We start from the raw sequence: 25,475 nt of genomic DNA, 5'->3' as shown, positions 1-25,475 counted from the left end.
TCAGTGTCAATATCTGAGGAAGGATCTTCTGAATCAGATAGATCCTCATCAGAGGAGGATAATTCAGTTTGTTGTCGGTCATTTGAAATTTTATCAACTTTATGAAGAGTTTGAAAAGACCTTTTACGTTTATTAGAGGGCGGGATAGCAGACAAAGCCTTCTGAGTCGCATCAGCAATAAAATCTTTTATATTCACAGGGATATCATGTACATTAGATGTTGAAGGAACAACAGGCATTGTACTATTACTGATGGATACATTCTCTGCATGTAAAAGCTTATCATGACAACTATTACATACCACAGCTGGAGATATAATCTCCACAAATTTACAACAGATACACTTAGCTTTAGTAGAGCTGTTATTATCAGCAGGGTTCCAACAGTGGTTTCTGAGACAGGATCAGATTGAGACATCTTGCAAATGTAAGAGAAAAAACAACATATAAAGCAAAATTATCAATTTCCTTATATGGCAGTTTCAGGAATGGGAAAAAATGCAAACAGCATAGCCCTCTGACATAGAAAATTATTTGGCGCCAAGTATGACACACAATGCAAAACCAAAATTTTTTTGCGCTAACAACATCCAGAAATGACACACTTGCGTCATTGCAGACGCAACCTTGTGCAAGGAGACTTGGCGTCAACTAAGACGCCGGAAATGACGGATTTTCGTCACTGGACGTACCTTCGAGCCAAAAAAATTCTTGCGTCAAAATCAGCATTTTGCGACCTCGCGAGCCTAATTTTGCCCGCTAAATTTTAATGAAAAAGCAGTCAATTTGAAAAAAGACTATACCCCAGGTAAGAAAAATATTTTCCTAAATATGTTTTTTCCCAAATATGAAACTGATAGTCTGCAAAAGGAAATATACATAAACCTGACTCATGGCAAATATAAGTACAATACTTATATTTAGAACTTTATATGAATACATAAAGTGCCAAACCATAGCTGAGAGTATCTTAAGTAATGAAAACATACTTACCGAAAGACACCCATCCACATATAGCAGATAGCCAAATCAGTACTGAAACGGTTATCAGTAGAGGTAATGGAATATGAGTATATCGTCGATCTGAATAAGGGAGGTAGGAGATGAATCTCTACGACCGATAACAGAGAACCTATGAAATAGATCTCCCGCAAGGAAAACCAATGCATTCAATAGGTGTTACTCCCTTCACATCCCTCTGACATTCACTGTACTCTGAGAGAAATCGGGCTTCAAAATGCTGAGAAGCGCATATCAACGTAGAATCTAAGCACAAACTTACTTCACCACCTCCATAGGAGGCAAAGTTTGTAAAACTGAATTGTGGGTGTGGTGAGGGGATGTATTTATAGGCATTTTGAGGTTTGGGAAACTTTGCCCCTCCTGGTAGGATTGTATATCCCACTAGCTTATGGACTCTTGCCAATTACATGAACGAAAACGTTTTTTTACTTTTTTCTGCAAACAGTTCTCGGCATTAAGTCTGCAGCTAAGGAAAGTGGCTGCTAGATCTTGTTCCTTTGAAAGCTGATCCATTGATAACGTCTGACTTGCTTGGCTTTACATCTCTTTGCTGCAACACAAGCGGACAGCTCCACCTACTGGCTATTTTAATGAATGCACTGCTTTTCAATAGCAGTCACATGACTGAAAAAAGGGCGTTATTCTGAAACGGAGCAAATTGAACCGTCGTAAACCGAGGGCCACCTGTATTATAATTATATTATTTTTAAATGTGTTATGCTGCTTGCTCCCATTGACTGACTATATTTTTTTTCTTCTGGTTAAATTTTTGTCACCCAATGACAATTGTTGCCTCACGGCTCGTTGACAGCAATGTGTAGGCGTACCTGACTGGGTTGATGCATGCGCGTTAGGGGCCAAATGCCATTCACCCAATCAGCTGCTTGTGTGTGTATTATAAGCAGAAACCATATTACTTACATAATGATTGCTTGTTTATTATGGGATAAGAGCTCACTTGCAGAGTTCCTTCTACTTTCTCCCTGAGTAAACAGTGAATTTCGTGATCAGCGGATCATGTCGGACAGATATCGCTGAATGCGGAGAGCGTAGTGCAATTCAGCATTGCACCAGCAGCTCTTGTGAACTGTTGGTGCAACGCCGCCCCCTGCAGATTTGCGGCCAATCGGTCACTAGCAGGGGGTGTCAATCAACCCGATCGCACTTGATCGGGTTGAATTCACGCGATCACTGTCCACCTCCTCAGAGCAGGCAGACAGGTTATGGAGCAGCGGTCTTTAGAGCGCTGCTTCATAACTGGTGTTTCTGGCGAGTCTGAAGGCTCGCCAGAAACATGGCCCCATACAGACAAGACAACTAAAAATGATAATTTACTATAAAATGTAAGTCAAAATAGAAAAATAAAAGTTTAAGTTGGGCTTGGATATTGTTAGCAACTGGCATTTTATACAATGCTTTTATTTACAATCACTTTTGGATGATACTTCCAATTGGAGATTTGCTCACCAATTCATTATTCTCAGTTTTGAGCACACTTACAAGCACTTGCTATTCCTCCTCTACTTGGATTAGAAAAAAAAAGACTGCTGTGCATATAGAACTGAAGTCTTATAAAGCAGAGCATCCCTCATATGCATATTAGTTCCTCTGTCTGGTACACTGAGCATGCTGAATATTGGAAGCATATTTCTTTTGAAGATACTGGCTCGAGCAATATGACATCTGATTGACAGTATCACTCTTAGCCCTGCCCCCCCAAAAAAAAACATGGGGAGGGTATAGAGGTTAGAAAATGTGTAAGTTTATTATCAGATGATGCAAAATGTGTAAATCATATAGATAAATAAAAACAAATATATTGAAAACAATTAGAAACTTTACTCACCCCTGGGTATGATGTAGTCCCCCACAGTTTCTCTACACTGTCCTCAATTTCTAAACCTCCAAATTAAAATATATATATATTTAATTTGACTCACAGTTTAGGTTCTGAAGTTATTGTTTGTTCTTAAGGAATTCTCTTGGCAACTAAGACAACAATACATTTTCATGATTAAATGCGCATGCAATTAATTTTTTTTTTTTAAATGCACATGATACAGGGGGCAGGGCAATGGAAGGGAATTTTGAAATTTGTCTACTTCTCATTTGAGATTCAAAGTATGTGTTACTGCATTGTATTAAACTTGATCTGTTACCATTTTGAAAGCATCTGACCATCCCCCTTTGAAAGCTTTTGTTTTTCTGCATTGGAGGAGTTGGTGGTACAGCCAATAAAAGCTTGATTTATCAATCCTTAGCGGACAGGGGCATACATATTTGCCCCTGTCTGCCCAAGCTCTCCTCTGGCAGGCAGCATTTCGCTGCCGAAATTTAGCATTGCACGCGAGAGCTCCTTTGCGCTTGCGTGCAACCCTGCCTGAGCACAGCCAATCACGCGCGGGCAGGAGCTGTCAATCTCCCTGTTGTATATAAAGAGCTCTAGATTTAATCATTTGGAGTACAAAACTATTAAGATGTATATTGTCTCTCCATTGCAGCATTTGACAAATTCATTTATGGTAAGAGTTATGAACGAAGATAAGAAGATATTTACAGATTTGATCTTGAATCACGCCCTGGAAATTATCTACTTGCTGACTGAAGAGGTGAGAGTAGTGGACAGTGTTAAAAGTATAACTGGGAAACTAAAGCTCTTCATGTGACAGACACATAGAAAAAAAAATGCATGAGATTTTGCCTAGTAGAGTACTTATTACTGAAGGGATGTACATTAAGAGGGCAGTTCACTGAGATTGCTCACTTATGCTTCTTTTTGCAAAATAAATAGCTGGATTTGCTCTTTGAAACCCCAATGCAAATGGACTTATTTATTGGTAAAATAAATTTAAAAAAAATACCCACTGACAACAATTTGAGTTGGGCCTTCGAAAATGCCCACTTCTACCAATGCAAAGGAGCCTTACTTTCTGTACCATACCTATACACCAATAGAAATACACCTTATTTCCTTTAAGACAATGTTTGTTTTATTGATTATTTTTGTTATTAACCCCTTAATGACCACAATGCACCCTGTATGTCACTGGTCGTTAAGGGTTTTTTTCAGGACATAATAGCACAAGTCTAGCAAGAACACGCTATTAATTCCCTCCCTCCAGCAGGCTTTGTGGAATAGAGCAGTCTCAACGCTGGTGGCAAGACCACGCTATAAAACAATCAAGTCCCAAAAAAAGGCCAGCGACATACAGGGTACGTCGCTGGTCCTTAAGGGGTTAATATTATTATTATATATGGATTTAGTAATCTACAAGTGATGATCTGCTCCTCAATTACCCCCTCAATTACCCCCAAGGGCCAAGGCAGAACATACTGTGCTCTGAGATGTTATTGCAGAAAACAGCACTGTGCTCTGGCTGCACTGCATACAGTTTCCTTAACACAGTGCAGCCAGAGCAAAGTGCTGTTTGAAGAGTATGGAGCAGCACTGTGAGGCAGCGCACTGATTGATGATTGGTTTTTAGGGATTTTTTTTTCAACCTGCCCCCTAGCGTTTCCCAGTCTGCAAAGCTGCTACTCATGAATGCACCTTTTTTATTACAACATTTTTTACCTTATAATTATGTGATGTTAGAACAAAAACAAAGAAAAAAATTGTATTCAAAAGACATTTTAAAAACTTTAAAAAACAATCTGCAGTGCAATTTTCAACTGCTGTAATATATAATAATAAAACTTGAAACATTGCTTAATTCTCCACTTAAAGGGCCATAATAAATGTTTGAACACTTGAAAGTGCTGCAGCATAGCTGTAAAAAGCTGACTAGAAAATATCACCTGAACAAATCTCTATGTAAAAAAGAAAGATATTTTATCTCAAAAGTTCCTCAGTAGCCACATCCCATTGTAAAGGACTTCTAAGCAACAAATCAGTATGTCTGTCCCGGGACAGCTAAGGGGTTGAGCCTCGTGCACTCTCATGTTATTTCCCTATTCAGCTTAAGGAAGTTTACAATGAAATCTCATGAGATCACAGCTGCTGTTCATTTCTTCATTTTTTTTTTTTTTAGAACTTACTCTGATGAGCTGAGGAAATTGTGAGGTAAAATATCTTCCTTTTTTACATAGAGATGCTCAGGTGATATTTTCCTGTCAGCTTTTTGCAGTTATACTGCATCAGTTTCAAATGATTTAACATATGAGTATTATGTCCATTTTATGAACACATTGCAATTGAGTTGGTCCTTTGGTGTAACAGCCTAATTTAAAATTGAATATTATCTCAACGTTTTTCACTAAAAAACAAATCTCATCGCAGAGTTCTGCCTCTGGGCAATTACCATGGGCATACAAGAGAATATTTTTTTTAATGATTTACTAATTTTGGAAAACTCTCCCAAAAAGGGTTCCCAGCACTGTTCTGTGTCGTTGTGCATATATATGTGTGTTCTAAATGAGACTGAAGTCTGCAATTCTCTTCTTACCCTGTAGGAATACACCATTGTGAAAAAAAATGCACCGCAAAGCAGCATTCACCAGTTGAATAGAGAGGTAAAGTGCTTGTGGACAGTTGGATAGAGATATGCAGTGTTCTCCACAATATTTTGCTGATTTTACCAACCAACCAGCTTAAAGTGATGGTAAATCCGAGCGTTTAAAAACACAAGGGTTTACAATCACTAAAAATAAACTGTAGTTTGTTATTATTTAGTAAAAAAAAAGGGTGCTAAAATCACCCTGTCTGTGCTGCGGCAGCTCGCTAAACTCAGAGCCTCCGGCCGCTCAGGATACAGCACTCTTAACCAATGAGTTGACGTTTCCACCTCTAAACTGTCATCTGACAGTGCTCTGTATACTAGCACGGCTATTGGTTTAGAGGTGGAAACGTCACCTCATTGGTTAAGAGCGCTGTGCCATGGGCGGCCAGAGACTCTGAGTTTAGCGAGCTGCCGTGGCACAGAAAGGGTGAGTTTAGCACTTTTTTTTTTTACTAAATGATAACTGAAACTACTGTTGATTTTTAGTGACGGTAAATCCTAGCATTTTTTATTTGTAAAATGAGCTCATATTAAATTTTTTTATTGTTTGTTGAACAGATTATTATGAAATCAAATTATGTTAAATTATGCAATTAATTTGTGCTTTGAATATCTTAAGTAAGATTTATAAATATATGTAAGTTAGTAGACCTAGCGCAGGTATATACACCTACTGCTCACTTCAATAGGTCTCCTAGTAGACCTAATGGATATCAGTTTGTGAAGTAAGTGAATAATAAGTGAAGAGAGCGCCAAAATGGGGGTTCCAATTATGATGCTAATAGTTAATTCCAATAGTATTGTCCCAGTAGAGAATTTGTTCAATAAAGTGTCCAAAAATAATAATAATATATGTTGCTGTAAAAGAGTATCCAATAGAGTGACAGGTGGTGGTGTAAAAACGATTGTGATGATGAAACTCCAAAGTCACTCCAATGTGACAATAAAAAGGGGAAAAAAAGTATAGTAAAAAATCAAATGGTAAAACAGGTGATAATTTCAAAATGGAGTAAGAGTAGTGAATTTTTGCCTTCTATTTATAGAGTTCCATCAAAAGTGTCTAAGTGATCCGTGTTTTTTTTTTACGCCACAGGATCACTTAGATCACAGAATCACAGGAACCCCCTTTTTTCTACTGCATATGCACAAGCCGCTTTTATATTCAGATTGTTGTTTTTATATAATTAATATATACACTGTATTTACATGCAATTAATGCAATTATTGTTGTTGATTTTAATCCGTTAATCATGGATCCATAAATTTAGTTTCTATTTGTGTTTTATAACCACCGTGTTTAATACATTTGTATTACTTTACACACGCAAGTGTGTGTGTGTGTGTATATATGTATAAGTATATATATATATATCGGTGTGTGTATGTATGTGTATATATATATATATATATATATATATATATATATATATATATATATACAGGGAGTGCAGAATTATTAGGCAAATTAGTATTTTGACCATATCATCCTCTTTATGCATGTTGTCTTACTCCAAGCTGTATAGGCTCGAAAGCCTACTACCAATTAAGCATATTAGGTGATGTGCATCTCTGTAATGAGAAGGGGTGTGGTCTAATGACATCAACACCCTATATCAGGTGTGCATAATTATTAGGCAACTTCCTTTCCTTTGGCAAAATAGGTCAAAAGAAGGACTTGACAGGCTCAGAAAAGTCAAAAATAGTGAGATATCTTGCAGAGGGATGCAGCACTCTTAAAATTGCAAAGCTTCTGAAGCGTGATCATCGAACAATCAAGCGTTTCATTCAAAATAGTCAACAGGGTCGCAAGAAGCGTGTGGAAAAACCAAGGCGCAAAATAACTGCCCATGAACTGAGAAAAGTCAAGCGTGCAGCTGCCAAGATGCCACTTGCCACCAGTTTGGCCATATTTCAGAGCTGCAACATCACTGGAGTGCCCAAAAGCACAAGGTGTGCAATACTCAGAGACATGGCCAAGGTAAGGAAGGCTGAAAGACGACCACCACTGAACAAGACACACAAGCTGAAACGTCAAGACTGGGCCAAGAATTATCTCAAGACTGATTTTTCTAAGGTTTTATGGACTGATGAAATGAGAGTGAGTCTTGATGGGCCAGATGGATGGGCCCGTGGCTGGATTGGTAAAGGGCAGAGAGCTCCAGTCCGACTCAGACGCCAGCAAGGTGGAGGTGGAGTACTGGTTTGGGCTGGTATCATCAAAGATGAGCTTGTGGGGCCTTTTCGGGTTGAGGATGGAGTCAAGCTCAACTCCCAGTCCTACTGCCAGTTTCTGGAAGACACCTTCTTCAAGCAGTGGTACAGGAAGAAGTCTGCATCCTTCAAGAAAAACATGATTTTCATGCAGGACAATGCTCCATCACACGCGTCCAAGTACTCCACAGCGTGGCTGGCAAGAAAGGGTATAAAAGAAGAAAATCTAATGACATGGCCTCCTTGTTCACCTGATCTGAACCCCATTGAGAACCTGTGGTCCATCATCAAATGTGAGATTTACAAGGAGGGAAAACAGTACACCTCTCTGAACAGTGTCTGGGAGGCTGTGGTTGCTGCTGCACGCAATGTTGATGGTGAACAGATCAAAACACTGACAGAATCCATGGATGGCAGGCTTTTGAGTGTCCTTGCAAAGAAAGGTGGCTATATTGGTCACTGATTTGTTTTTGTTTTGTTTTTGAATGTCAGAAATGTATATTTGTGAATGTTGAGATGTTATATTGGTTTCACTGGTAAAAATAAATAATTGAAATGGGTATATATTTGTTTTTTGTTAAGTTGCCTAATAATTATGCACAGTAATAGTCACCTGCACACACAGATATCCCCCAAAAATAGCTATAACTAAAAACAAACTAAAAACTACTTCCAAAACTATTCAGCTTTGATATTAATGAGTTTTTTGGGTTCATTGAGAACATGGTTGTAGTTCAATAATAAAATTAATCCTCAAAAATACAACTTGCCTAATAATTCTGCACTCCCTGTATATACACACAAATATATTTAAATATATATATACACAGTATATATAAGTGTGTGTGTGTGTGTGTATATATATATATATATATATATATATATATATATATATATATATATATATATATATATATATATATAATCTCACATATTTTTGCATGATCATAGAATTTACTGAGACTAAACAACAGACTTACTTCCAACTCCTCCTATATCTTTCAGGGTGACAACGCCTCAGTCTCTCTGTCTATGGAGGTTTGGGAATATCCAGAAGGGCACAAGACACTGATGGTTGAAAATCACAAGGCTATCAAGACTGCATTAAGCAATAACTCAGGTGACCTGTTACTATGAGGTGGCTTATTTGGTTAATTAGATTGCAAGCTCTTTGGGCAAATACTCCATATTAATTGTGTTCTGTTTCTTTCCTTGTTAAAATGCTTTTGTGTGTTTTGTATTTGTCATCGCAAAACTGGTGCACATGCAGCCTGCTTTATGGGAACATGAAACGCAAAGTAAACACTATGAAAATTACAAGACATTTCTAATGTCTTTTTATGCATTAATTACACATCAACCAAGTCTAAACATTTTAATCAAATTAACAGCTTGTGTGCTGCCATTTCTTTTCAATAGTTAAACTCCACCTCACCACTTGACTTATTTGCAAGCTTGCTTCTGCAGAAGAGAGGGCTAGCCACCAGCATTATGTTTGTATTAACAGAATTGTTTTTGTAGTTATCTGCAACATATATGTAGCAGTGTTAGCCTTTAAAGTGCATTTCTGGTTATGAGAATTAGAAAACACAACATTTCAGAGCTAAATCGCATGGAAAGGGGTCAGTTAATTTTCTAAAAACAAAACAAAAAACATAATTTATGTAAGAACTTACCTGATAAATTCATTTCTTTCATATTAGCAAGAGTCCATGAGCTAGTGACGTATGGGATATACATTCCTACCAGGAGGGGCAAAGTTTCCCAAACCTCAAAATGCCTATAAATACACCGCTCACCACACCCACAAATCAGTTTAACGCATAGCCAAGAAGTGGGGTGATAAGACAAAAGTGCGAAAGCATAAAAAATAAGGAATTGGAATAATTGTGCTTTATACAAAAAAATCATAACCACCACAAAAAGGGTGGGCCTCATGGACTCTTGCTAATATGAAAGAAATGAATTTATCAGGTAAGTTCTTACATAAATTATGTTTTCTTTCATGTAATTAGCAAGAGTCCATGAGCTAGTGACGTATGGGATAATGACTACCCAAGATGTGGATCTTCCACGCAAGAGTCACTAGAGAGGGAGGGATAAAATAAAGACAGCCAATTCCGCTGAAAATAATCCACACCCAAAATAAAGTTTAAATCTTATAATGAAAAAAACTGAAATTATAAGCAGAAGAATACAAACTGAAACAGCTGCCTGAAGTACTTTTCTACCAAAAACTGCTTCAGAAGAAGAAAACACATCAAAATGGTAGAATTTAGTAAAAGTATGCAAAGAAGACCAAGTTGCTGCTTTGCAAATCTGATCAACCGAAGCTTCATTACTAAAAGCCCAGGAAGTAGAAACTGACCTAGTAGAATGAGCTGTAATCCTTTGAGGCGGAGTTTTACCCGACTCGACATAAGCATGATGAATTAAAGATTTCAACCAAGATGCCAAAGAAATGGCAGAGGCCTTCTGACCTTTCCTAGAACCAGAAAAGATAACAAATAGACTAGAAGTCTTTCGGAAATTCTTAGTAGCTTCAACATAATATTTCAAAGCTCTAACTACATCCAAAGAATGCAATGATCTCTCCTTAGAATTCTTAGGATTAGGACATAATGAAGGAACCACAATTTCTCTACTAATGTTGTTAGAATTCACAACCTTAGGTAAAAATTTAAAAGAAGTTCGCAACACCGCCTTATCCTGATGAAAAATCAGAAAAGGAGACTCACAAGAAAGAGCAGATAATTCAGAAACTCTTCTAGCAAAAGAGATGGCCAAAAGAAACAAAACTTTCCAAGAAAGTAATTTAATGTCCAATGAATGCATAGGTTCAAACGGAGGAGCTTGAAGAGCCCCCAGAACCAAATTCAAACTCCAAGGAGGAGAAATTGACTTAATGACAGGTTTTATACGAACCAAAGCTTGTACAAAACAATGAATAATCAGGAAGATTAGCAATCTTTCTGTGAAAAAGAACAGAAAGAGCAGAGATTTGTCCTTTCAAGGAACTTGCAGACAAACCTTTATCCAAACCATCCTGAAGAAACTGTAAAATTCTCGGAATTCTAAAAGAATGCCAGGAAAAATGATGAGAAAGACACCAAGAAATGTAAGTCTTCCAGACTCTATAATATATCTTCCTAGATACAGATTTACGAGCCTGTAACATAGTATTAATCACAGAGTCAGAGAAACCTCTTTGACTAAGAATCAAGCGTTCAATCTCCATACCTTTAAATTTAAGGATTTGAGATCCTGATGGAAAAAAGGACCTTGCGACAGAAGGTCTGGTCTTAACGGAAGAGTCCACGGTTGGCAAGAGGCCATCCGGACAAGATCCGCATACCAAAACCTGTGAGGCCATGCTGGAGCCACCAGCAGAACAAACGAGCATTCCTTCAGAATCTTGGAGATTACTCTTGGAAGAAGAACTAGAGGCGGAAAGATATAGGCAGGATGATACTTCCAAGGAAGTGACAATACATCCACTGCTTCCGCTTGAGGATCCCTGGATCTGGACAGATACCTGGGAAGTTTCTTGTTTAGATGAGAAGCCATCAGATCTATTTCTGGAAGTCCCCACATTTGAACAATCTGAAGAAATACCTCTGGGTGAAGAGACCATTCGCCCGGATGTAACGTTTGGCGACTGAGATAATCTGCTTCCCAATTGTCTATACCTGGGATATGAACCGCAGAAACTAGACAGGAGCTGGATTCCGCCCATACCAGTATCCGAGATACTTCTTTCATAGCCAGAGGACTGTGAGTCCCTCCTTGATGATTGATGTATGCCACAGTTGTGACATTGTCTGTCTGAAAACAAATGAACGATTCTCTCTTTAGAAGAGGCCATGACTGAAGAGCTCTGAAAATTGCACGGAGTTCCAAAATATTGATTGGTAATCTCACCTCCTGAGATTCCCAAACCCCTTGTGCTGTCAGAGACCCCCAAACAGCTCCCCAACCTGTCAGACTTGCATCTGTTGAAATTACAGTCCAGGTCGGAAGAACAAAAGAAGCCCCCTGAACTAAACGATGGTGATCTGTCCACCACGTCAGAGAGTGTCGTACAATCGGTTTTAAAGATATTAATTGAGATATCTTTGTGTAATCCCTGCACCACTGGTTCAGCATACAGAGCTGAAGAGGTCGCATGTGAAAACGAGCAAAGGGGATCGCGTCCGATGCAGCAGTCATAAGACCTAGAATTTCCATGCATAAGGCTACCGAAGGGAATGATTGTGATTGAAGGTTTCGACAAGCTGAGATCAATTTTAGACGTCTCTTGTCTGTCAGAGACAGAGTCATGGACGCTGAATCTATCTGGAAACCTAAAAAGGTTACCCTTGTCTGAGGAATCAATGAACTTTTCGGTAAATTGATCCTCCAACCATGATCTTGAAGAAACAACACAAGTCGATTCGTATGAGATTCTGCTAAATGTGAAGACTGAGCAAGTACCAAGATATCGTCCAAATAAGGAAATACCACAATACCCTGTTCTCTGATTACAGACAGAAGGGCACCGAGAACCTTTGTAAAAATTCTTGGAGCTGTTGCTAGGCCAAACGGCAGAGCCACAAACTGGTAATGCTTGTCTAGGAAAGAGAATCTCAGAAACTGATAGTGATCTGGATGAATCGGAATATGCAGATATGCATCCTGTAAATCTATTGTGGACATATAATGCCCTTGCTGAACAAAAGGCAGGATAGTCCTTATAGTTACCATTTTGAATGTTGGTATCCTTACATAACGATTCAATATTTTTAGATCCAGAACTGGTCTGAAGGAATTCTCTTTCTTTGGTACAATGAAGAGATTTGAATAAAACCCCAGCTCCTGTTCCAGAACTGGAACTGGCATAATTACTCCAGCCAACTCTAGATCTGAAACACATTTCAGAAATGCTTGAGCCTTCGCTGGATTTACTGGGACACGGGAAAGAAAAAATCTCTTTGCAGGAGGCCTTATCTTGAAGCCAATTCTGTACCCTTCTGAAACAATGTTTTGAATCCAAAGATTGTGAATTGAATTGATCCAAATTTCTTTGAAAAATCGTAATCTGCCCCTACCAGCTGGGCTGGAATGAGGGCCGCACCTTCATGTGGACTTGGGAGCTGGCTTTGGTTTTCTAAAAGGCTTGGATTTATTCCAGACTGGAGATGGTTTCCAAACTGATACCGCTCCTGTGGGTGAAGGATCAGGCTTTTGTTCCTTATTGTGACGAAAGGAACGAAAACGATTATTAGACCTAAATTTACCTTTAGATTTTTTATCCTGTGGTAAAAAAGTTCCTTTCCCTCCAGTAACAGTTGAGATAATATAATCCAACTGAGAACCAAATAATTTATTACCCTGGAAAGAAAGGGAAAGCAAAGTTGTCTTAGAAGACAGATCAGCATTCCAAGTTTTAAGCCATAAAGCTCTTCTAGCTAAAATAGCTAGAGACATATACCTGACATCAACCCTAATGATATCAAAGATGGCATCACAAATAAAATTATTAGCATGTTGAAGAAGATTAACAATTCTATGAGAATTATGATCTGTTACTTGTTGCGCTAAAGCTTCTAACCAAAAAGTTGAAGCTGCAGCAACATCAGCTAAAGATATAGCAGGTCTAAGAAGATTACCTGAACATAAGTAAGCTTTTCTTAGAAAGGATTCAATCTTCCTATCTAAAGGATCCTTAAAGGAAGTACTATCTGCCGTAGGAATAGTAGTACGTTTAGCAAGAGTAGAGACAGCCCCATCAACTTTAGGGATTTTGTCCCAAAATTCTAATCTGTCAGATGGCACAGGATATAATTGCTTAAAACGTTTAGAAGGAGTAAATGAATTACCCAAATTATTCCATTCCCTGGAGATTACTTCAGAAATAGCATCAGGGACAGGAAAAACTTCTGGAATAACTACAGGAGATTTAAAAACCTTATTTAAACGTTTAGATTTAGTATCAAGAGGACCAGAATCCTCTATTTCTAATGCAATTAAGACTTCTTTAAGTAAAGAACGAATAAATTCCATTTTGAATAAATATGAAGATTTATCAGCATCAACCTCTGAGACAGAATCCTCTGAACCAGAGGAACCATTATCAGAATCAGAATGATGATGTTCATTTAAAAATTCATCTGAAAAATGAGAAGTTTTAAAAGACCTTTTACGTTTACTAGAAGGAGGAATAACAGACATAGCCTTCTTAATGGATTTATAAACAAAATCTCTTATGTTAACAGGAACACTCTGAGTATTAGATGTTGATGGAACAGCAACAGGTAATGTAACATTACTAAAGGAAATATTATCTGCATTAACAAGTTTGTCATGACATTCATTACAAACAACAGCTGGAGGAATAGATACCACAAGTTTACAGCAGATACACTTAACTTTGGTAGATCCAGCACCAGGCAGCGTTTTTCCAGAAGTATCTTCTGACTCAGTGTCAATCTGGGACATCTTGCAATATGTAATAGAAAAAACAACATATAAAGCAAAATTGATCAAATTCCTTAAATGACAGTTTCAGGAATGGGAAAAAATGCCAGTGAACAAGCTTCTAGCAACCAGAAGCAATAAATAATGAGACTTAAATAATGTGGAGACAATAGTGACGCCCATATTTTTTAGCGCCAAAAAAGACGCCCACATTATTTGGCGCCTAAATGCTTTTGGCGCCAAAAATGACGCCGCATCCGGAACGCCGACACTTTTGGCGCAAAAAAACGTCAAAAATGACGCAACTTCCGGCGACACGTATGACGCCGGAAACAGAAAAAAAAAATTTGCGCCAAAAAAGTCCGCGCCAAGAATGACGCAATAAAATGAAGCATTTTCAGCCCCCGCGAGCCTAACAGCCCACAGGGAAAAGTCAAATTTTAAGGTAAGAAAAAAAATTGATTTATTCATATGCATTATCCCAAATATGAAACTGACTGTCTGAAATAAGGAACGTTGAACATCCTGAGTCAAGGCAAATAAATGTTTGAATACATATATTTAGAACTTTATATAAAAGTGCCCAACCATAGCTTAGAGTGTCACAGAAAATAAGACTTACTTACCCCAGGACACTCATCTACATGTAGTAGAAAGCCAAACCAGTACTGAAACGAGAATCAGTAGAGGTAATGGTATATAAGAGTATATCGTCGATCTGAAAAGGGAGGTAAGAGATGAATCTCTACGACCGATAACAGAGAACCTATGAAATAGACCCCGTAGAAGGAGATCATTGAATTCAAATAGGCAATACTCTCCTCACATCCCTCTGACATTCACTGCACGCTGAGAGGAAAACCGGGCTCCAACCTGCTGCGGAGCGCATATCAACGTAGAATCTAGCACAAACTTACTTCACCACCTCCATAGGAGGCAAAGTTTGTAAAAACTGATTTGTGGGTGTGGTGAGGGGTGTATTTATAGGCATTTTGAGGTTTGGGAAACTTTGCCCCTCCTGGTAGGAATGTATATCCCATACGTCACTAGCTCATGGACTCTTGCTAATTACATGAAAGAAACAATGTTGACCTTTTCAAAAGCATAGAAGGCCGACCGCTGTCTTCCCATGCATTTTACTGCCTTTCATGCATTGCTGTGGATTGAACACAGGCTTCCTCACAGTCAATACTTAGCTCAGGGCTTGACAAACCCGGGCACCACTGAGCCACTTGGCCCAATTAAATATACAGGTACAAATCCCCAAGTCTGGAATTCCAAAATTCCAAAAAAGTTTATAATAAATGTTTACATTTTTTTTTTTACTAATTTTCCCTGCCTGTTAGTCTTAAAGGGATAGTAAACCACAATATTTTCAGAGAGAACATACAATTTGAAACAAATTATCAAATTACTTCTATTATCAAATTTTCTTCATTCTCTTGATATCCATTGCTGAAGGGACAGCATTGCACTACTGACAGGAAGCTGAAAATATCTATTTAGCCAATCACAAGAGACAAATGTGTGCAGGCACCAATTAGCAGTAGCTCCCACTAGTGTATGATATGTGCGTATTCATTTTTTAACAAGGGATACTAAGAGAACAAAGCACATTTGAAAATAGAAGTGAAATTAAAAGTGTCTTAAAATGACCTGCTCTATGTGAATCATGCAGGGTTAATTTTCACTTTCCTATACCTTTAATATTCTCAGCCTGCGTCTTTGGTTTGTTTTTTGTCTAAAATGCAAATCATAGTCTATATTTATTTAAAACAACAAATATCACCTTTCTGATTACAGTGCTGTACTACGTATACAAAAGTATTACAAATGATATAAAACTACCTTTAGTTACACGTATAAGCTGTATTATTTCCATAAGATATTGTTGTTTACAGTCGGTTCCACCCCTCTATAAACTGTCCCATTTTAAAAATGCAAATATTCCAAAGTCCAAACCTTTTCAGGTCCCAAGCAGTTTTGGATAAAGGGTTTTCTACCTGTTTTAATAATTCTAAATAAAAAAATTGATTTTCTTTTTCTTAATGCGGGGCAGGTTGACAAAATGAGAACTGATTTCAAAAATTTGTAGGATTGAAAAAAATTACTGGGATTTAAAGGGACAGTCAACACCAGAATTTTTGTTGTTTTAAAAGATAGATAATCCCTTAATTACCCATTCGCCAGTTTTGCATAACCAACACATTTATATTAATACACTTTTTACCTCTGTAATTACCTTGTATCTAAGCCTCTGCAGACTGCCCCGATATCTAAGTTCTTTTGACAGACTTGCATTTTAGCCAATCAGTGCTCACTCCTAGGTAAATTCATGTGCATGAGCTCAATGTTATCTATATGAAACACATGAACTAACGCCCTCTAGTGGTCAAAATGCATTCAGCTTAGAGGCGGCCCTCAAGGTCTAAGAAATTAGCATATGAACCTCCTAAGTTTAGCTTTCAACTAAGAATACCAAGAGAACAAAGCAAAATTGGTGATAAAAGTAAATTGGAAAGTTGTTTAAAATGGCATGCCCTATCTGAATCATGAAAGTTTTTTTTTGGACTTGACTGTCCCTTTAATGTTCAGTATCACAAAGTCAAATTTAGGCATTTAGAAAAGAAAAAGCCAGATGTTAATTAAAGGGACAGTCAAGTCCAAAAAAAAACTTTCATGATTCAGATAGGGCATGCCATTTTAAACAACTTTCCAATTTACGTCTGTTATCAACTTTGCTTCTTCCTTTGGTATCTTTTATTGAAGAGTAAAACTCATACGAGCTCAGGAGTGTGCACGTGCCGCGGCCATAGAGTACTAAAGACACGTGCACACTCCTGAGCTCTTATGAGCCCACTGAGTTTTACTCTTCAATAAAAGATACCAAGAGAACAAAACACATTTGATAACGGAAGTAAATTGGAAAGTTGTTGAAAATTGCCTGCTCTATCTGAATCATGTAAGTTGAATTTTGACTTTACTGTCCCTTTAATGACACTTTACTGATTTTTACAAAAAAGGAAAAGGGAATTACTCTTGCGTTTGCTGTAAGTTAAGCCAGTAGAATGCTTGGCTGTATAGGTAGAGGTATTTGCAGCAGAAATAGTAAGGTTTTTATGCCACTTTATAGATAGCTAGTTAGGCCTCATCTTGAGTATTGTGAACAGTTCTGGAGGCCATATCTCTAGAAGAATATCATTAAAGGGACAGTATACACCAATGTTCATATAACTGCATGTAACAGACACTACTATAAAGAAGAATTTGCGCAGATACTGATATAAAAATCCAGCATAAAACCTTTTAAAAACTGAATTAGAAGCTTCCAGTTTATCACTGTTGATGAGGTTAGGCTGAGACACCCACTGAAAGGGACTGGGAAATCCGGTTCCAAAAGGGCGGCACCTTTAATTAGAGGGAAGTAAACAACAGGTATTTGGTTTTTAATGTCCCTCTAAAGGGACATGAAATCACTCTTTAAGGGGAAGTGTAGTCAAAAAATGTTTTTCATGATTTAGATAGGGCATGTCATTTCAAACAACTTTCCAATTTACTTTTATCATCACATTTGCTTTGTTCTCTGGGTATTCTTAGTTGAAAGCTAAACCTAGGAGGCAGATATGCAAATTTCTTAGCCCTTGGAGGTCGCCTCTTATCTGAATGCATTTTGACATTTTTTCACAACTAGAGGGCATTAGTTCATGTGTATCATATAGATAACATTATGCTCACACACGTGGAGTTACATAGGAGTCAGCTCTGATTGGCTAACATGCATGTCTGTCAAAAGAACTGAAATAAGGGGGCAGTCTGCAGAGGATTAGATACAAGGTAATCACAGAGGTAAAAGTGTATTATTATAACTGTGTTTTCTGTGCAAAACTGGGGAATGGGTAATAATGGTATTATCTATCTTTTTAAACATTAACAATTCTGGTGTAGACTGTCCCTTTAAATATCCATCAAGGACACAGGCAGTGATTGGCAGCTACCTGAGTATGCCACTTCTGGTTGGCTCACCAGCTGTGCACTACTCAGGATCTGCAATGCATTATGGCTCCTAAGCATGACATTGAACTACTTTGCAGGTAAATTAGTGCATGGTATAATTAAATTTTTTATGTCTCTTTAAGTTGATTAAAGGGACATGAAACCCACATTTTCTCTTTTATGATTTAGTAAGAACATACCATTTTAAACACTTTTCCAATTTACTTCTATTATCTAATTTGCTGCATTTTCTTGATAGCTTTTGTTGAAAATCATATCTAAATATGCTCAGTAGCTGCTGATTGGTGGCTGCACTTATATGCCTCCTGTGATTCACTCATCCATGTGCATTGCTATCTAGTGAACAAAGGATACCTGAAGAATAAAGCAAATTTGATAGCAGAAGTAAATTGGAATGTTGTTTTAAACTATATTCTCTATCTAAATCATGAAAGAAAAATGTTGTGTTTCATGTTCCTTTAATTATTAAACTTGGAATCCGAGTCCAAACGGTAATCGGAGTCTCCCGTATGTTGTGCCTTTTGTATCTGATATCATATTCTGTAATCAACAGAACTCAGCAATGAAAATGTAGACAACGAAGAGGAGGAAATAGATAAAAAGGATACTGTGCACACTTCCCCGTCTGAAGGTAATAATAGGTATATTAGTTTAATCCAGGAGTGTTACTAGGTTACAAAATGACTCGGGGCTCAAGCCCACAATAATCTAGTTACATTACACAGTCCTTGCTTCTTTTTCAAATTGACACCTCTTAGGTTAAAGAGACACTAAACTCCTTGTAATTAGAAGCCATTTCTGTTGTCTTGCTATAGAGTAACATTTTTAACACAACTTAAAGGGACATTTAAAGGGATAAGGAGCAGTAATGCACTACTGGTTTCTAACTGAACACATGGGTGAGCTATATATATATGCTGCCACCAATTAGCAGCTAGAACCTAGGTTATTTGCTGCTTCTGAGGTAACCTAGATAAACCTTTCAGCAAAGGATAACAAGAGAAGGAAGCATGTTGTTTAAAATGGCATGTTCTGTCTAAATCATGTCTAATTATGACTTTACTGTCCCTTTAAGTCAAAATTAAACTTAGAGCATGCAATGTTAAACTACTTTCTAATAGACTTCTGTAATCTAATTTTCTTTGTTCTCTTAGTATCCTTACAGAGGTAAAATGTGTATTATTATAACTGTGTTGATTATGCAAAACTGGGGAATGGGTAATAAAGGTATTATCTATCTTTTTAAACAACAACAATTCTGGTGTTAACTGTCCCTTTAAGTCTGCAAGCAGCATGACTAGTCACAGTCATTTTGTTTGTATAAAGTGCAGTTGTCATCTGCTAAAGCCAATTAGGGACATATATGTAGCAGGGTTGGCCTTGATAAGTGTGTATTTCCAATTCTGAGTATTAGAACCTTTTCAGAGCTAAATTACATGAAAAGGGGCTTAGCTTTTGCATAAACTGAGCGCCTCTGCAATAGTAATTTTTTTTTAAATGAGGTGATTTTTCCACCTCTTAGCCAATAGCAGTGCTAGCCATACAACCCTGTTCTAGGATTTACCATCACTTTAAAATATATGAAATTATCCGATAATATTACTTCATGATGTCTGTAATTAAAGGGACAGTATACTGTAAAATAGTTTTCCCTTAATGTGTTTACAATTGCTTTTTTTACCAACTGCGGAGTAAAAAATGTATGAAAATTAGCTTTTTAAGGTTTATTTGTGAATATTAAAGCTCTGATTTTGTGTTTTGAAGCCACAACCTAATAAAATAGGTTGAGCTTGTAGGTATAATCAGATCTCATTACTGTATGACATGGTGTACATAAACAGGTTTCTTAATCTTATATCCTTCCATAAAACAATCACCAGTACTTGGAGAGAACAATGGAAAATCAGCATTTTATTACCTTTTTCTCTGCTATATCCTGCTGGGAGTATAATTTCTTCTGCTGGCTGTGTTTACAAAGCTTATCTATAGCTGGGACCTGCGGCCACAAACTTTCAGAATAGGTGGGGATACCACATGCTAAATCAACTATTTCAAATGCCAATATAAGGGTAAAGGATCTACTTGTAAACAATTTAATACACTCCAGCAGGTAAAGTGTATCATTGGGAACAAATTAAAGGGGAGAAATTTTTTGAGTAAACTGTCCCTTTAAGTAGGGGGAAAAACTGCATTCAAACATATAATGCAGCCATCATTTATATTGAATCAATAAGCTGCTGTTTATCAAATATCCTGTAAAATTGCCCATTACTTATAGATTTGTTTGTGTTTAAAGGGACATGAAACACAAAATATTTCTTTTAGGATTCAGATGAGCATGTAATTTTAAACAACTTTCCAATTTACGTCCATTATCACATTTTCTTCATTCTCATGGTATCCCTTGTTGAAAATCAGGAAAGTAACCTTAGGAGCGTGCACGTCTACAGCACTATATGGGAGCAGTTTTGCAAGAAATATTTTCATTTCCAAGAGTACATTTTCTTTAATGTAATTGGCAAGAGTCCATGAGCTAGTGACATATGGGATATACAATCCTACCAGGAGGAGCAAAGTTTCCCAAACCTCAAAATGTCTATAAATACACCCCTCACCACACCCACAATTCAGTTTTACAAACTTTGCCTCCTATGGAGGTGGTGAAGTAAGTTTGTGCTTAGATTTCTACGTTGATATGCGCTTCTCAGCATTTTGAAGCCTGATTCCTCTCAGAGTACAGTGAATGTCAGAGGGATGTGTAGGGAGTATCACCTATTGAATGCAATGGTTTTCCTCACGGGGATCTATTTCATAGGTCCTCTGGTTATCGGTCAAAGAGATTCATCTCCTACCTCCCTTATTCAGATCAACGATATACTCTTATATTCCATTACCTCTACTGATAACTGTTTCAGTACTGGTTTGGCTATCTGCTATATGTGGATGGGTGTCTTTCGGTAAGTATGTTTTCATTACTTAAGATACTCTCAGCTATGGTTTGGCACTTTATGCATTAATATAAAGTTCTAAATATATGTATTGTACTTATATTTGCCATGAGTCAGGTTTATGTATTTTTCCTTTTTGCAGACTATCAGTTTCATATTTGGGAAAAAACATATTAAGGAATTTTTTTTTTCTTACCTGGGGTATAGTCTTTTCTCAATTGACTGCTTTTTCATTAAATTTCGCAGGCAAAATTAGGCTTGCGAGGGCGCAAAATGCCAAAGTTTATTGCGTCATTCTTGGCGCAAGAATTTTTTTGGCGCGAAGGTACGTCCGATGACGCAAATTCGTTATTTTAGGCATCTTAGTTGACGCCGAGTTCCTTGCACAAGGTTGCGTCTACTATGTCGCGAGTGTCTCATTTCAGGAGGTTGTTAGCGCCAAAAAAATTTCAGTTTGCGTTGTGCGTCATACATGGCGCCAAACAATTTTATTATTTAAAACCCCATTCCTATATGCCTCTTGTCTTTTCTATGTCAGAGGGCTATGCTGTTTGCATTTTTTCCCATTCCTGAAACTGCCATTTAAGGAAATTGATAATTTTGCTTTATATGTTGTTTTTTCTCTTACATTTGCAAGATGTTTCAATCTGATCCTGTCTCAGAAACCACTGTTGGAACCCTGCTGTCTGATAACATTTCTACCAAAGCTTAGTGCATTTGTTGTAAATTTGTGGAGATTATATCTCCAGCTGTGGTATGTAATAGTTGTCATGATAAGCTTTTACATGCAGAGAATGTGTCCATCAGTAATAGTACAATACCCGTTGTTCCTTCAACATCTAATGTACATGATATACCTGTGAATATAAAAGATTTTATTGCTGATGCGATTCAGAAGGCTTTGTCTGCCATCCCGCCTTTTAATAAACGTAAAAGGTCTTTTAAAACTTCTCATAAAGTTGATGAATTTTCAAATAACTGACAACATACTGAATTATCCTCCTCTGATGAGGATCTATCTGATTTAGAAGATCCTTCCTCAGATATTGACACTGACAAATCTACTTATTTATTTAAAATGGAGTATATTCGTTCCTTGTCAAAAGAGGTGTTGATTACATTGGATATTGAGGAAACTAGTCCTCTTGATATTAAAACTAGTAAACGTTTAAATTCTGTTTGTAAACCTCCTGTGGTTACTCCAGAGGTTTTTCCAGTTCCTGATGCTATTTCTGATATGATTTCTAAGGAATGGAATAGGCCTGGTACTTTTTTTATTCCTTCTTCAAGGTCTAAAAAATTGTATCCTTTGCCAGCAGTTAGATTGAAGTTTTGGGAAAAGATCCCCAAAATTGATGGGGCTATTTCTACTCTTGCTAAATGTACTACTATTCCTATGAAAGATAGTACTTCTTTTAAAGACCCTTTAGATAGGAAACTTGAATCTTATCTAAGGAAAGCTTATTTATATTCTGGCTATCTTCTTAGGCCTGCCATTTCTATGGCCGATGTTGCAGCTGCATCAACTTTTTGGTTGGAAAGCTTAGCGCAACAGGAAATGGATTCTGATTTGTCTAGCATTGTTCGCTTGCTTCAACATGCTAATCATTTTTTCTGTGATGCCATTTTTTATATAATCAAAATTGATGTTAAATCTATGTCGTTAGCTATTTTAGCTAGAAGAGCTTTGTGGCTCAAATATTGGAATGCTGACATGGTATCTAAGTCTAGATTACTATCTCTTTCTTTCCAAGGTAATAAGTTATTTGGTTCTCAGTTGGATTCGATTATTTCAACTGTCACTGGGGGAAAGGGAGTTTTTTGCCTCAGGATAAAAGACCTAAGGGTAAATCTAAAACTTCTAACCGTTTTCGTTCCTTTCGACAAAATAAGGAACAGAAACCTAATCCATCTCCCAAAGAATCTGGTTCCAGTTGGAAACTTTCTTCAAGTTGGAGTAAATCTAAACCGTTTAAGAAATCAAAGCCAGCCCCCAAGTCTGCATGAAGGTGCGGACCTCATTCCAGCTCAGCTGGTAGGGGGCAGATTAAGATTCTTCCAAAACATTTGGGTAGATTCTGTCCAAAATCAATGGATTCAGAGTATTGTCTCTCAAGGGTACCGAATAGGATTCAGAGTAAGACCTCCTGTGAGAAGATTTTTTTCTCACGCATCCCAGCAAATCCAGTAAAGGCTCATGCTTTTCTGAAGTGTGTTTCAGACCTGGAGTTTTCAGGCGTAATCATACCAGTTCCGTTTCAGGAACAGGGTCTGGGGTTTTATTCAAATCTATTCACTGTCCCAAAAAAAAAAAAAAATTCTTTCAGGCCAGTTCTGGATCTGAAAATTTTGAATCATTGTGTAAGAGTGCCAACTTTCAAAATGGTGACTATAAGGACTATTCTGCCTTTTGTTCAGCAAGGGCATTATATGTCAACAAGGATGCATATCTTCATATTCCGATTCATCCAGACCACTTTCAGTTTCTGAGATTCTCTTTTCTAGACAAGCATTACCAATTTGTCGCTCTTCCATTTGGCCTAGCGACAGCTCCAAGAATCTTTTCAAAAGTTCTCGGTGCCCTACTCTCTGTAATCAGAGAACGGGGTATTGCAGTGTTTCCTTATTTGGATGATATCTTGGTACTAGCTCAGTCTTTACATTCTGCAGAATCTCACACAAATCAACTAGTGTTGTTTCTTCAAAGTCATGGTTGGAGGATCAATTTACCAAAAAGTTATTTGATTCCTCAGACAAGGGTCACCTTTTTAGGTTTCCAGATAGATTCAGTGTCCATGACTCTGTCTCTAACAGACAAGAGACGATTAAAATTGGTTTCAGCTTGTCGGAACCTTCAGTCTCAATCATTCCCTTCAGTAACTATGTGCATGGAAGTTTTAGGTCTCATGACTGCAGCATCGGACGCGATCCCCTTTGCTCGTTTTCATATGAGACCTCTCAAGCTTTGTATGCTGAACCAATGGTGCAGGGATTATACAAAGATATCGCAATTAATATACTTAAATCCCAATGTTCGACTCTGTCTGACTTGGTGGTTAGATCAGCATTGTATAGTTCAAGGGGCCTCTTTTGTTTGTCCAACCTGGACTGTGATCACAACAGATGCAAGTCTTTCAGGTTGGGGAGCTGTCTGGGGATCTCTGACAGCATAGGAGGTTTGGAAATCTCAAGAGGCGAGGTTACCAATCAATATTTTAGAACTCCGTGCTATTTTCAGGACATTTCAGGTTTGGCCTCTGTTGAAGAGAGAACCGTAAACTTGTTTTCAGACAGACAATATCACATCTGTGGCATATGTCAATCAGGGTGGGACTCACAGTCCCAAAGCTATGAAAGAAGTGTCTTGGATACTTGTTTGGGCGGAATCCAGCTCCTGTCTAATTTCTGCGGTTTATATCCCAGGTATAGACAATTGGGAAGAGGATTATCTCAGCCGTCAGACTTTACATCCGGGGGATTGGTCGCTCCATCCAGATGTGTTTTCTCAGATTGTTCAGATATGGGGTCTTCCAGAAATTGATTTGATGGCTTCCCATCTAAACAAGAAACTACACAGGTACCTGTCCAGGTCCAGGGATCCTCAGGTGGAAGCGGCGAATGCGTTAGCAGTTCCTTGGTGTTACCAACCTGCTTAAATCTTCCCGCCTCTGGTTCTTCTTCCAAGAGTGATCTCCAAGATCATCATGGAACAATCGTTTGTGTTGCTGGTAGCTCCAACATGGCCTCACAGGTTCTGGTATGCAGATCTTGTTTGGATGTCCAGTTGCCAACCATGGCCACTTCCATTAAGGTCAGACCTTCTGTCTCAAGGTCCGTTTTCTATCAGGATCTCAAATCATTAAATTTGAAGGTATGGGAATTGAACGCCTAGTGCTTAGTCATAGAGGTTTCTCTGACTCAGTGATTAATACTATGTTACAGGATCGTAAATCTGTTTCTAGGAAGATTTATTATCGAGTTACTTATATTTCATGGTGTTCTCATAAATTCTCCTGGCATTCTTTTAGAATTCCTAGAATTTTACAGTTTCTTCAGGATGGTTTGGATAAGGGTTTGTCTGCAAGTTCCTTAAAGGGACACATCTCTGCTCTTTCTGTTTTATTTCACAGAAAGATTGCTAAGCTTCCTGATATTCATTGTTTTGTACAGGCTTTGGTCCGTATTAAGCCTGTCATTAAATCAATCTCTCCTCCTTGGAGTCTTAATTTGGTTTTGAAGGCATTACAGGCTCCTCTGTTTGAGCCTATGCATTATTTGGACATTAAACTACTTTCTGGGAAAGTGTTGTTGCTTTCTGTTAGAA

At 37.7% G+C, this 25,475-nt stretch overlaps 1 protein-coding gene across 4 annotated transcripts in view; it reads left to right on the top strand.

Annotated features, from left to right (window-relative positions):
- LOC128666990 (zinc finger protein 260) overlaps positions 1 to 25,475 on the top strand; it is a 116,355-nt gene that overhangs the window by 66,863 nt on the left and 24,017 nt on the right. For all 4 annotated transcript variants that reach the window (XM_053721841.1, XM_053721838.1, XM_053721839.1 and 1 more), the window contains 4 exons: positions 3,525 to 3,632; positions 5,476 to 5,535; positions 8,739 to 8,853; positions 18,757 to 18,834. In XM_053721841.1, the coding sequence (XP_053577816.1) occupies positions 3,543 to 3,632; positions 5,476 to 5,535; positions 8,739 to 8,853; positions 18,757 to 18,834 (343 nt within the window). In that variant the 5' untranslated portion in view covers positions 3,525 to 3,542. The remainder of the gene's footprint in view (positions 1 to 3,524; positions 3,633 to 5,475; positions 5,536 to 8,738; positions 8,854 to 18,756; positions 18,835 to 25,475) is intronic.

The sequence above is a fragment of the Bombina bombina genome, chromosome 7 (assembly GCF_027579735.1).
Source record: "Bombina bombina isolate aBomBom1 chromosome 7, aBomBom1.pri, whole genome shotgun sequence".
NCBI lineage: Eukaryota > Metazoa > Chordata > Amphibia > Anura > Bombinatoridae > Bombina > Bombina bombina.
This window is presented reverse-complemented; position numbering and strand designations above follow the sequence as displayed.